At 42.3% G+C, this 14,783-nt stretch overlaps 1 protein-coding gene across 6 annotated transcripts in view; it reads left to right on the top strand.

Annotated features, from left to right (window-relative positions):
• Window positions 1-4,756: 4,756 nt before the first annotated feature.
• The window catches only part of SNX25 (sorting nexin 25), a 117,169-nt gene continuing 107,142 nt past the window's right edge, over window positions 4,757-14,783 (top strand). For 2 of the 6 annotated variants that reach the window (XM_082375193.1, XM_082375190.1), the window contains exon 1: window positions 4,763-8,714. In XM_082375193.1, coding sequence (XP_082231319.1) covers window positions 8,349-8,714 — 366 coding nt within the window. In that variant the 5' untranslated portion in view covers window positions 4,763-8,348. Of the gene's footprint in view, window positions 8,715-14,783 lie in introns of all 6 variants that reach the window. The other 4 variants (XM_082375194.1, XM_082375195.1, XM_082375192.1 and 1 more) reach the window with 4 other exon arrangements.

Below are 14,783 nucleotides of genomic sequence, written 5' to 3'. Positions count from 1 at the left end.
TCAATAAAACTGGGTTTAAAAACATTTTTTTAAAAAAAAGAAGCAGCAAGAGGTCGGAGTGATGTAAGGGGCAGTGAGCCAAGAATTGAAGGCACATCTGGAAGCTGACAAAGGGAAGAAAGGGGATTCTCCCCTTGAAGCCTCCAGAAGAAATGCAGCCCAGCCCGTACCTTGATTTTAGATTTTGACCTCCAGAAAGGTAAGAGAATAAATTTGTGTTGTTTTAAACTGCTAAGTTTGTAGTAATTTGTTACGGCGGCAACAGGAAATTAATACAATAGGTACCCGATATTTTTTACATGAAAGTGTAGGGAAAGGAACTCCTGGTTACCCATATCCTAGGGAGTCTCATTAAGAAATTGGCTCTATTTTTGTTCTTCATTATGCATTTCGTCCTGTGGTCAGAAGTTTATTATACAAAGGAGTTGAATAGCCATTTCTCCAAAGAAGATGGCCAATAAGCACATGGAAAGGTGTTCAATATCATTAATCATTAGGGAAATGCAAATTAAAACCATGAGATACCACCTCGCACACATTGGGATGGCTATTAAAACAAAACAAAACAAAACAAACAGAAAATAACAAGGGTTGGCAAAGATGGGGAGAGATAGGAACCCTTGTGCATTGCTCCTGGGAAGGTAAAATGGTGTTGCCACTGTGGAAAACTATGGCAGTTCCTCAAAAAATTGAACACAGAATTACCATCTGACCTAGCAATTTCACTTGTGGATGTATACCCAGAAGAACTGAAAGCAGAGTCTCAAACAGATATTTATACACCCATGTTCAGAGCAGCATTATTCACAATAATGCTTCCAAAAGATGGAAGCAACCCAAATGTCCATCAACAGATGACTGGATAAACAAATGTCCATCAACAGATGACTGGATAAACAAAATGTGGTATATACAAGTAATGAAATATTCAGCCATAAAAAGTAACGAAATTCTGACACATCCTACAACATGGATGAACCTTGAAAACCTTACACTAAATAAAAGAAGCTAGACAGGAAAGGACAAATATTATATGATTCCACTTACATGAGGTACCTAAAATAGGCAAGTCATAGCAACAGAAATTAGGATAGAAATTCCCAAGGGGAGAAGGGAATGGGGAGTTATTGTTTAATGGGTACAGAGTTTCAGTACGCAATGACAAAAATATTCTGGAGATGGATAGTGGTGATGTTGTGCAACAATGTGAAAGCATTAATGCCACTGAATTATATTAAAAATGACAAATTGCAAATTTTGTGTATATTTTACCATGATAAAAAAATAAGATTATTATATCTCAAGCTTTAATTTTGGCTCTTTTCTGTGCTATGAATTTGTAAGTTTTGCCCTTTCCCTGATTTTCTTTTCCTGAAGGAGTGTCTATATTGAATGAATGAACCAATGAACTATACTGTAAATAAGCTCCTTCAGGACACAGATTTTATTTGCTTTGTTCCTCTTCATAGTTCATATGAGGTCATCAACTCATAGGTGAAAAAAGGTCTTTCCCCAGATTCACTGAATCTGTACTCTTTTGTCAGAAAAGATGTAAATATTATCCCTCCTGTCCTTTTTAAAAATTGTTCCTCACTTATTTGTAAACCTCCCGAAACAATATAGGCTTGACTGTTTCTATAGAGAGCTATTAAAAGACTCTTCCATTTTATCTGGCAGTTTTTTCACTATGCTAAACTTCCTTTAGGTTATGAGCAAATGTACACCCATTGGAAGACTTTTTTGTTTTTTAAATTTAGGAATCAAGTTTTGAAGGATGAAATATTTACTGCGTTAAAGTTTATAAACCAGCTTAAAAATTGTGTAGTGTAGTCCCATATCTTTTGAGTATCTAAAAGGTTAGTTCAACATACCTAAACACTATAATAAATAGAAGAAATTCAGAAAGCAAAATGACTTAGATTCCCAGGAAAGGTAACATTTGAAATTTCCTTAACTCCCACAAAGCAGAAATAGTAGCTCTCCTCTTGTCACCCTAGAACTCGGTAATACCTTTCTTATAATATGTATTACATTGCTTTATGCCTCCCTTCCCCACCCCAATTAGACTGTGAGCTCTTCAAGGACAGAGACCGTATTTTATACTACTTTCTAGCAAAGCCCCTGGCTAATATTTTTGGACTGAGTGAGAGAATGACTAGAAGTCACGTACTGCCTTTCAGAAGTTTACAATCTATTTAAAAGCCAAGTATGGAATTCCCTGGCAGTCCAATGCAGGGGGTGCGGTTTGGATCCCTGGTCAGGGAACTAAGATCCCACATGCCTTGTGGTGTGTCCAGGAAAAAAGCCAAATGAATGCCATTATTATTGTATTGGTTTTGTAAGGACATTTTCATGTAATGTAGAAAGCAGTTTGTTTTGTCCTTTGACATTACTTTTAACTATTGTATTTGAAGGATAGCATAATGAAGGAGAATCCTATAATTTAGGTCCTACCACCAACTAGCTATGTAATTTTGGGCAAGTCATGTAACTTTTTTGAACCTCAGTTCCCTCATCTGCAAAATGGGATTTTAATATTTAACTCTATATTCCTTTATAGAGTTATAGTGAGAAACATATGTTTTAAAAAGGATTTCTGAAAGTTCAAGTTCCTGTTCAAATATGAAATATTTTTATTACTGTTATTTTGTCTGTTCAATTATTCTAGATATATTTTCCTTAGAAGGATAACATTTATTCATTGAAAAATATTTAAATTAAGGGCCTACTCTGTGCCAACCCCTGTTCTGAACTGTGATTAATTCTCTAATACTAATTTTTACTTCCCCAAAATATGTTCTCTTTCCTATAGCAAATAAATGACAAATCAGAGACACTGACTTCTTTTAGGTAGTGTATAAAAGCTTTATATAATCTTAAATGCATAGCGTTAATCTTAAAATATTCAATATCCTTTCCTAATTTATGCAAGTACATGTAATAATTGTGTGCTGCCTACTTTATATTTTACTCTGCTCATGACAAATATGAAACAGCATATAAGTCAGTTCAAAGTTTTTCAGCATGCATATATTTTGGAGAAATTAGATAAAAAGTAAACAATTTATTTTCTTTCTCTATAATCTGCTGTCCAATAATACTGGATATCAAAATCTAAATGAGCTTAGAATTTTCTTTTATGCTTTGTGTTTCATAACTTGAAAATATTAGGGTAAAATAAAGCTAACGGCTACATCACCAAACTTCCAGCTGACAAACACAGTTGTACACTGCCTTCTATGTCCCTATCCTTATCCAGGCTCTTTTCTCTATCTCATAGGTAGATGGAAGCAGATTATGAACAAGAACAGGAACAAGAAATGTGAACTTTAACATGTTTGAGGGATAAGTCCTTAGATGCTACTGATTTTGGTGACCAGCCGGATGATCCACCAAAAACTGACTAGTAGGGCTTCCCTGATGGCGCAGTGGTTGAGAATCTGCCTGCCAATGCAGGGGACACAGGTTCGAGCCCTGGTCTGGGAAGATCCCACATGCCGCGGAGCAACTAAGCCCGTGAGCCACAATTGCTGAGCCTGCGCGTCTGGAGCCTGTGCTCCGCAGCAAGAGAGGCCGCGATAGTGAGAGAGGCCCGCGCACCGCGATGAAGAGTGGCCCCCGCTTGCCGTAACTGGAGAACGCCCTCGCACAGAAATGAAGACCCAACACAGACAAAAAAAAAAAAAAACTGACTAGTATATTCTGTCAAAGTAAATTGTGGTGGGTTGTTAAAGTAATGGAACCAATGAATTACACCTCCCAATGTTTAAATCCACGCCTAGGCCCCCTCTCCTATTTAACTCCTGGTTGGGCCATATGATTTGCTTTGGCCAATGGGATGTTAGCAAACATAACACAAGCGAAAGCTTAAAAAGAACTTGTAGTATATATCACATCTCTGAGATTGTCATGTGAAGAGGCCCAAGCTACCTCTTGGAGGATAAGAACACAGGGAGCAGAGACAAGCCATCTCAATGGAGGCTCCGTAGCCCAAGCAGCCCCAGCTTAGGCACCAGGAGATCACAGCGTTGTTAGTGACCCAGGCAAGAAGAACAGAACTGCCCAATGACCCCAGCCCAGTTGCTGACCTACAAAATCATAAGCAAATAAAATGGTTGTTATTTGGTGGTGGTTTGTTATACAACAGCAGATAATTGACATACTCTGTTTCCCTAAATTTCAGGTCAAAACTTAAGTAAATTGAAATTATCCTTTTTTTTGTGTGATCTACCCTCGTCAATTCTTTATCTTGATACCAGCTAATTTAGTTTACAATACTTTCCTTTGTAATTCTCTCTCTTTGAAGATTAATACAAAGACACTTCTGCCTGAAAGTTTCCCAATATGAATATTTTTACTTACTAATAAGGAGCCCCACTCAGCATAATTTATATATCTGTGTTCTAAAATTTTGTTCAGAGTTTCATCTTCCTCTTCAAAATGCTGCAGTATGTTTCCTTTAAGCTTTAACAGTCTACTATTTTTTAAATAAATTTATTTATTTTAGTTATTTTATTTTTTTGGCTGCCTTGCGTCTTCTTTGCTGCTCGCGGTCTTTCTCTAGTTGCGGTGAGCGGGGGCCACTCCTTGTTGCGGTGCGTGGGCTTCTCATTGCGGTGGCGTCTCTTGTTGCAGAGCACGGGCTCCAGGCGCACGGGCTCAGTAGTTGTGGCTCGCGGGCCCTAGAGCGCAGGCTCAGTAGTTGTGGCTCTCGGGCTTAGTTGCTCTGTGGCATGTGGGATCTTCCCGGACCAGGGCTCGAACCCGTGTCCCCTGCATTGGCAGGGAGATTCTTAACCACTGCACCACCAGGGAAGCCCTACCATTTGTTTTTAAAGTATTTTATAATTTTTTCACTTTTACTTTTTGAAGTTTGGCCATACTTATGTCTGTATTTTCTGTAAACCACACTCTGCTTGAAAGTTACCGGAAAGAGAGGTTAACGGACCTGTTAGGGTCTTGCAGTGAATCAGTAGGAGAAACTATAATGATACCTAGGTCTTTTGATTCATGTTAATACCTATTGACAGTTTTACCCAAAGTGGTCAAAGGCAAATACTGTGGTTTTCTCTCTAATCCTGTGGTTACCTTCAAGGAGAGCCAGGGGATTTAAGGAGAAATATACTAAATAGTGAAGGGAAAGATGCATCACATATTTTGACAGAGATTGGGTGTTGTCTACCTGTTTACACTATCTAATATTTTAAATGTCAATTTTTCACTTAATTTGTCCTTATAATATCCCAGTGAGTTCAGACAGACACCATTCCCATCTTACATAATAATGAAGATAGCCTGTGGAGCATTTAATTATAACCCGTCAGAATATGCTGGCCATAAGGAATATAAATAAGGCATCTCTACTTAATTTGGTCTTTAACTTAGACCTGGTAGGACTCAACACCGACTTCTGGGAGGGAACACCGGATTCTAATTTAATACCTGACTTCTCCCTCAATACCTCCTGATCCCAGGCACTCCCTTGTATATCGTACCACCTCTCAGTGTTCCTCAGACCTTGCACAGGGTAGAAACCCAACTACTACTTGTTAAGTAAATGTTTGAATTGTCAATGCTGACTTAGCAATACGACATATGCTTTAAGGAAGTTTTCTGACCACGAGTGTACATTTCTCCAGATCTGCATTCCTGGCAACAATATACAGGTGTGTTGGAAAGATCATTGTCTTAAGAGTTACAGACCGGGGCTCTCAATAAAAGATAGTTTCCCCTTTACTGATTGTGGTTTTACTGACTTTAGTGATTATTATAAATCACTTTGCACTTGTCAGGGGGCTGGCTAAGATACAAGCCATACTCACAAAGCAACAAAACTAAACACTTTTAAAAGCATGGAATACAGGTACTAAGCTCATGGATTTAAACCCTGTTTTTTTCCTCTGGAATATGGGATGACAAAACGAGATAAGAGTTTTTACGAAGCACCATGGCATAGTGCTTAAATGCACAAGCTCTAGAGCCAGACCACATCGGGGTGGATAACCAAATCCTAGCTCTGATGTTTATTAGCTTTGTAACGTTGAGCAAGTTATTTTACCTTCTGTGCCTCAGTTTCCTCATGGGTAGATGGAGATAACATTCTAGGGGTTGTTGTGAAGATTAAATGAAGCATGTCTAGTGTTTAGAACAGTATCTGACACAGTAAGTGCTCAGTTAGTTATTATTGTCAACTATGGTAAACCCATATTTTGGAAAACTTTATATATAAAGTATGTAAAGCCCTCAGCCCACTGTCCCAGGCATGTAAATGATCAAAAAATATGGATATGAGTGTTGGTAATAACAGGCTACCATGCTTTATTTGAAATAATTTGGAATTGTAGGTACACTTTGAGGAGCCACAGCGGGATGAACATTAACTATTTTAGAGGCAAAAGGGCTCCTTCAAAATCAGTTACACTGCTTTATTTAAAAATAAAAAAGAGAAGACAAGGAGGACAGGAAGGTAGTAACTTCTTTTGATGTCCTCACCTGTAATTACCTAGGCATGGCAAAGTCACATCTGGCCTAAGGCACTCATTATCTCCTTGTCTTTGACTTACAAGGAATAAGAATAGAGTGGTCCATGAATACTAATATTAAAAACAATAAACTTTTAAAAAATGACAAATGTGAACATACTTGTTTTTATATAGGTACATAAAATAATTCATTTCTACGCTGTTTTGTTAGAGCTTAATATTAGGGATAATTTTTTTTTGACCTCCTACTTCATCTCCCACTTGAAATCCATGCCATTCCAGGGAAATTTATTACAGTGATGTGAATACATGGGTGGGCTGTGTATGTCTATGGACACTGGTATTTCTTCTTTTGATTAATAACCTCTTCGATAATACTTTGTTCTAAAAGAATAAATGTCCACTAAATAGTTTACTTTGTATGAATGTTATATTTTTTTCCTCTGTTGAAACGACAGATATTCCTTATAGAAAAACCCAGTATAGTCACAGTATTTGAAAATATATTTTAATGCTTACTTTTCCTAACTATGTTTCCTGGGAAGCAGGATATAACTCAATTTATTGGGAAACAATAGCGCTTTTAAACTGTTGAAATTCTTCATGACTGCTGCATGGAGAGAGTTCTGGGCTTTTGCTTTTTAATGTTTCCCGTATCCTTCACGGCTTCTCTCATCTACTTACCTCCCTTTCCCTTTCTTCCCCTTTCTTTTGTTGATTTGCCCTCTCTATCACCCCCTTTTAAATTATCATTAACGTCTTTAGAATTCCTTTATTCATTAAAGATACATCTGCTGCTTTGCTGGCGTTCCTAATTTCGAGTATTTCGCATGTTGGCATCTTCTCAGTAAGCATTATCTGTATATTAACGCTGGGACCATGCTAGGAGAAGAAAATATGTACTCTCAAAATTATTTGGACTACTTTCACTTGCGTGGGTAGTAGCATTTGTACTGAATCGTCGGCGACAAAAATACAGGGACTTGGAGCCAGTGACTATGGCAGGTGTGCACACCCTCTGGCACCAGGCAGACTTTTTTGGGCCTTTCCGTAAGTAGGAATTGCAGGCTTCATCTACTGCTCCACATTTGTCTGATTCCGTTCCTGAGGAGGCTGCGTGGGAAAGGGAAGGTTGTTCGGAGAACTGTGTTAAAAGTGAGGATCAGGAACGGTTGCCTATTTAAATAGCAGGTGCAAACGGCGCAGAAATTTTGCGGGCTGTAAGCATGCTAGGAGGTTACTTATCAGTGATGAGCGGGGACAGGATTAAGGGATCACCTGAGCTCGAGAATTACAAATGCTTCTGACACCTGCAGCAAAAATTTCCATCAACAGACGGTATCCTGGGGGAGGGGCGGGGAGGAGCCCAGGAAAGAGCAGTTTTCGCCAGGATTGGCGGCGCCCCTTCCCCGCTGGGCAGCGGCGGGTCGGACCCCGCCCCCGCACCGCGGGTGGGCGGCCGGGCGGGGCGGGGCCGGGCACCTCCCAGCCATCGCTCAGCCGGACGCTGTGACTCTCCGCCCCCTTCTGATACGCACTCCACGGCCGCCCCCACCCCCGTCCCCGCCCCCACGCGGCCGGCTGGAGTCCCAGCCGGGTCCTGCTACCTGGGCACGCCCGGCCGGGCAGCTGAGGGCGCGGCGCCGCGTGGCGGCGCTGAGGGGTCGCCGAGAGGAGCTCGGCGGCGTCTGTTGGAGCCGTTCCCTCGGTGGGCCGCCGGCGAGGGCATGAGCGCGGACTCCCTCTGCCTCCAGAGCGGCGGGAGCGGCGAGGGGAGGAGGCGCCGCTTGGAGGCCACCGTCCAGGGCAGCGCCGGGGGAGAGCAGGGCGGGAGATGTGCCTGTCCTTAGCGGCCCAGGAAGCAGCATGCACCCCGATGCCACCGACAGCAGCGGCGCCGGCCTCACGGGCGCCCCAGGCGAGCGGCGGCCGGATTCCCGGGAGGACGCGGCAGCCCCCGGGGGCCCTGGCGGCGGGAGCTGGCGGGCGCTGGTGGCCGTGGCCGCCCTCGCCGCCGTGTCCCTCTGCTTCCTGGGGCCCGGCTGCTGGGAAGCGGGAAGCGCGGGGCCGGGCACCGTCCTGCTCAGGCTCAGCCTGTACCTGGGCTGCGCTGCGGCCGCCTTCCTGCTGGGGACCTTGTTCTCCCTGGTCTGCCGGAGCCCGCGAGCTCCGCCGCCCGACTTCGCCGCCGCCTGGAGACGGCTGGCCGCGGCCACCCGCCACCCGCCGGAGGTGAGTACGGGTCTCCCCGCCGCCGCCGCGCGCGCCCGCCCGCGGCCTCGCCCGGCCCGCCCGCTTCCGGCGCCCGCCGCCAGCTCCGGGAGGGCCGGGGGTCGCGGCGGGCCCGTCTTCTCGGCCCGGCTCGGCGGACGCCCGAGGGAAACGGGGCTTGGGGTGGGCCGGCCCGGCGGGGAGAGGCTCGCGTCCCCTCGGCCCCCGCGCGGGGCGGGCTCCGGGCTCCGGGCTCCGGGCTCCGTGGGTTTGCCGAGATGCACGTTAGTAGGCGATGTAGTTGCTCGACACCATCCTCATTTCCAGCCTCGGTAGTTGAATAATCCTTCCAGACCTTCGCTGTGGCTCTGCAGCTGGCGAGTGGGAGCGAGGGGAGCGCGGCGGTCGCCGTACGCAGGCGCTGCGCCCTGGGCTGGTCATTACCTTGGGTTCCGATAACCGTTCCCTGTCGGGGTGACTTTATGCCCTTTTACAGACGAGGAGGCTTGGCGCAGAGGGGCTGACTTGGCTTAGGTCACCCACCCGGTACCTCATGCCCAAGCCTGGGTACACTTTTTACCGCGCTGTCCTGTCTTCCACCATGTTAAGTATCGCAGTTTCAGTGATTTAGGAAGGGGATGCCCGAAATCACTGTACTTTGCATCAAAAGGAAGGCTATCATCAGTGAGGTGTGGCGATATAGTAAAGGACGGTGGTTATATAGGGAAGGACAGTATTTTAAATGAGCTCTTCGCTTCCTTAGTGCCAAACCATTGCTTCCCCTACCTCCCAGCATCCGTCTCACCGCCCTTTAAAAGAAACTTGCTTCTGTCGTAGCTTGACTCTTCCTGCTTGACTGAATGATACTATCATTAAACTTAAATTGACCAAGCACTCTGGGGTAAGGGAAATGTCAGTGGCTCAGCTTCCTAAGAATATTTGTTGGAAGCGTCATTACCCCCTGGGTTTTGTGTTTGCTTATGATATGACCTGCTTACTTTTTTGTGAAAATCATCACACTCTTCATCAAAAGTACCGTTTCCTCAGTGTGTCAGTTCCGAATGCAGAGCTGAGATAATGGCTGAAGGGTTGTAGGTAAAAGAGTGGGGCATCCTCACTGTGTAAGCTGAGCAGCAATTCAATATAGTAAGGAACAGGAACTTCTGTTTTCATAAGTGGTCTCAAATTACGTAGTTGTGTTTATTTCTCTTAAAAACCTTCACTCAGCTGTCCATTTTTTCATATCTAATTTAGCAAGACTTGGTGAGTAGGTGTATTTTTCCTCTTGCTTTTTCTCTACAATGATAAAAAAAAAATAAAGATCCCAGGATTTTACTAGTTGATTTATCGATCTGTGAATGACGTTAGAATTCTTTAGAGTATTGTAAGACGTTGTAATTCATTCAGTACGTATTTATTATTTTATGCCAGCCAGGTATTATTTTGGAAGCTGGGGTTGAATCAACAAGGCAAAAGCCCTACTTTCTGGAGACTATATACTTATGGGGGAATCAGGCAATAAATAAATGGAGTTACTTTTGGATAGTGGTAAATGCTTATGAAAGCAAAAGTAACTAAGAGTTAAGTGATTAAGAGTGCCTGGTATGTGAGGGCAGGAAGTTTAGTGATGGGGTCAGGATCAAAGCTGTAGGATTGCAACTCACTCTGAGGGCTTGGAAGCCTCATGTTGTGGGTTACCTCCCCTTTTCCTGGAAAATACATCCCCTCAAACCGCCTAGCTCACTTGTACCTCTGGTAAAACTTGGGTTATCATCCGGAAAGATGCTTTAGTAGAGGAAGCAGAGAAAATACTACATTAAAGGTGACAGAAAATGAAGCAGCATATGTAATCTCTCATGTATACTACCCGAATATTTCAGGCAGTAGAAGAGGTGAAGTATGATTTAAGGAAAGTAGATTATTGGTCATTCTTTTTGAATTCAGATTCCTACAATGTTATATAAGAAAATAAGTACACTAGGATGTTTACTTTCTAGGTTGTGTTACTTAGAATTGAAATGCATGTTATTCACATAAAATTATATATATATATTTACAGTACCAGTGCAGTTTACGCAAGCCTTTTGTTGTGCTGTATTTCCAATAATTTATGCTTAAGGTTTTAAAAAAATGTTCTTTATGAATGAAAGCATAAGCATGTGGTGTAGTATAAACTGTCCGTTCTGTGGTGGTAGGAGCTGGACCACACTGGTCATCTAACAGGTGGAGGGGAGGCTATTTTGGAGTGAACCAAATGGTGCCTCTTATGATACAGTGACTACTTCACTACAGAAGTTTTGATCCAGCATTAAGAAAAGAATCCTCATTTGTTCTTACCTATTTTGGGTTCTTCTAGTGTCAGCTAGACGTGTCAGACATGGGAATCTATGCTATCTGTCCATCTTTCCTTCCTTCTCTTTCCTTTTTTTTTCCTTCTTGGCTTCCTTCTATAGAGGAAAAAAAATGCATACACTGTTAAAAGTAGGCAACCAGAGAAGCCTACACTAAAAGGGAAAAGGTGTTTTCATGTCTAGGAGTGTTCAAATGCTCCCGCATGCTTCGCAAGGTAGTTATTGGCTGTCAACTCTATGCAGTTAGGACCCATGACTGACATCTTTTGTGAGTGTTTGCTGATGATAACGAAGAAAATTATGTCAGTTTGCGGTCACTAACTCTGTGCTTTCCCCCTTCAGTTAATCTAGTATTTACTGGGCGTCTCTTATGTGCAAGGATTTTGATTTTACTTGGCTGGGAATCACTATTGATTAAGGTGGTAAAACTAAATTTTCATCTCGGGTGGAAATAACATCCAATGGTATATTCAGGTGGCAAAAAAACTTTGTGTAAGGTCAGCAAGGTTGATGGTGAAGTCTTGACAGTTGCTACCTGGGCGGCCCCACTTTAGAAGCACTTGGGCTTTGTTGTAGGCCAGCCGACTGGAGCTCTGATGCTGTGGGGCTGGCTTGCTCCTGGGCAGCAGCTGCTAGCCCGCCTCTGCTGAGGAGGCTGCCAGAGTGTGGTGCTCCTAGTCCAAGGTCGTAGTTTGGTCTTGTGCCAGGCCAGTTAACTCACGCGGACCAAGAGCCTTAGATTCACTCGCCACAGTTACTTGACCCTAGCACATGATCTAACCAGGGCAGCAGCAAGAAGAATGTGGGAATAGTGAATCAGTAGTTCAGAAAACTTATTTTCATTCCTGGACCAGCAGGATCTAAGTGCATCTTCATAGAATGGAAAAAAGGGAAATAATTTCTTACATTTTGGCGATAGGAATAAGAGGGAATAACTTCTCTTTAAATGTCAGTCATGGGCTTCCCTGGTGGCGCAGTGCTTAAGAATCCGCCTGCCAATGCAGGAGACACGGGTTCGAGCCCTGGTCCGGGAAGATCCCACATGCCACAGAGCAGCTAAGCCCGAGAGCCACAACTACTGAAGCCTGCGCGCCTAGAGCCCGTGCTCCGCAACAAGAGAAACCACCACAATGAGAAGCCCGCGCACCGCAACGAAGAGTAAACCCTGCTCGCCGCAAGTAGAGAAAGCCCGTGTGCAGCAACGAAGACCCAACACAGCCAAAAATAAATAAATAAAATAAATAAATTTTAAAAAGTCAATCATTCACATAATAATTATGGATTTTTCTCTTTTACATTGTATTTTATTAGATACTTCTTGATTTACATCCCATTAAGTTAAAAAATAAGCAGTTAACTAATGAGGATTGGAGGGCTGATGCAATAAAGTCCACAAGTCAGGCGATTAGTAGCATATGGGAAACTGAGGTCCATTGCTATGTGAAGAAAACATTAAAGACTTTTCCAAGTTTAGACAGATAGCAAAGTTCAAGAAGTTCATCAAATCTTGTACGCATTTACTGAATATCTGCTGCATATCTGCTTTTCTGATCTCGTGAGATCATTTTTGGCCTACTTAGTTGCTGAGTGTCAGTGCCAGGCACATAGTAAGTTCTCTGTAGACGGATTTTTGTCCTGAATGAATGGATTATTGTTTGAGATGAGAACAGACTTGAGAATCCAACTGACACTTTTAGATTTGAAGTTTCAACCACAGTTCCCTAGAGAAGGGATCATAGTCTTGCAGTAGGTGTCACTAAGAGCTTCGATAATTGCTTTCTGTTAAGTGCGTGGCAGTGTTCTTAGTGTTGGGGAGGAATCAAAGGTGAACAAGATGCTCCCTGTCAAGGTCCTCTCGGGCTGAGTAGATTAGACTGATAGGGAAGACTGGAGGGGAGAGCAGATGTTTATAGAGACAGTAAAAACATTCACACAGCAACCCATGGTGCCACTTGGCTTGGGTAGGACTTCTAGAATCTCTAAATGAGTTCTTTTACCAATACAAAAGTTCTTTTGAGTAAAACAGACTTGATTTAGTTACTCGAGGGAAAAGGGAAAAGAAACAAGACTTAGGGAGACTATACACAGCCTCTTTGTGACTTTCCTTTATTATGCTAATATGATAAACTAATCCTCAATAATTTGATAGTGGATAGTGGCATAATACGCTTACTGTCTTCAGAATATTTGATTGTATTTTGACCAGGGGATTTAAGTCATGGTGGGTACTGGGAAAAATGTTTTTGAGGAAGATGGCTTTTGAGACCCTCTTAAATCTACCTAACTCTGTAGTGTAAGGTTTGTTTGCCTTAAATTCATTCTAATCATAATGTTTAAATTTAACTTTTTATGCAGGTTATACAATCACATGGCTTTAATAAAAAAACATATAAAAGGATATGCAGTGGGAAAAATATCTCCCTTATAGGCAGCCATTATTAACAGTTGATTATTCTAACAGATGTATATTATGTACATACAAGCAAATATAAATATGTACTCAAAAACGGGAGCTTTTGTTACCTATAATCTCTTGATATATAAACAGTGATTACACATAAAGGAAAATTATTTTCTGTATCTTTATTATGAAGGAACTCTTTCTTAGGGTTAGTAAACATAAGAAGTTATATATGAATAGTGATAACTTCAAAGTAGGAAGCTACAATACACGATTAAACCGGAACATTAAAAAAATGCTCATCAAAACCAGCAAATGTATTCTAAGAAATAATGAGTGTGTTTTTGAATTTAGCAAAACTGTCTGAAGGCGGCAATATATATTTTCACAATTTGTACAAAGCCAAAACAAACCCAGCAAATTGTTTTAGAGACAGAGTACATGTACTTTTTGGGGTTTGAGTTGCCGGCGAGTGTATGAGATGAATCCTCGGAGGTAGGATTGCAGAGGTAGTTTGGGCCAGGTTGTGGAAGTCCTCATCTGAGAGAGTAGGGTTGGTTTATAGTCTGTAGTCAGGGCAGCTACTCACACTTTCTGAGCTCTGGAGTGTAGCATCAGAGCTGGGCTTTAGAAATGTTAAATGTAAATGTGATTGGGAGGGACTCAGGAGAAACACGGATCAGTTGCAGTGATAAAAAGTGAGTCAATGAAGCTGTGTGAATGGAGTCCGGAGGCGAAAAGTCAAGATTGAGTGAGACGTTTCTTTCATGTTAATTATCAGTAGTTATCATTACAGATTGGTTCAAGAATCTTTTCAAGAGTATCTTAACATTCCCTCTAAATAATAAATTCAAGCCCCAAACCAAAGGGTCCTACTGTTTATTCACAAATGTGAAGACCAAAGTCTCCGAGCTTGAGTGGTCTGCTTGGAGCCTAAATTCTGGTCATTCCCAGGAAGCTTATTTCTAACTCCCTTGAATCTTAAGCTGCTTTTGCTTTGGGAACACGCTACGATATCACCTTAGTAATTGAATGTTGCCTTCTTAAAAATATCTTAGGTTTCATTTCCTAACCTTATCATTTTGGGGGTAGGAAGTGCCCTAGATTCCTTAGAATGTATGAGCCTTTGTGCAGTCAGAATAGTGCACACAATTGTACTTAAAAAAAGGTGACTCAGCAAGTTTGGTGCTGAGGGCTTAGGCTTCAGAAAAGGAAGTGTCTGTAGAAGGCTGTTAGTATTAAAATGATGGCATACAAACTTGCCTTTTTTTTTCTTTCTTTTTTTTTTTTTTTGGCAGCTTTGCTTTTGAAAGACTTACAAACTTGGAACTTGTATTT

This window comes from Balaenoptera borealis (assembly GCF_965194805.1).
Source record: "Balaenoptera borealis genome assembly, chromosome: 21".
Lineage (NCBI taxonomy): Eukaryota > Metazoa > Chordata > Mammalia > Artiodactyla > Balaenopteridae > Balaenoptera > Balaenoptera borealis.
Note: the sequence above shows the minus strand (reverse complement) of the source record. Positions and strands in the feature narration are given on the sequence as shown.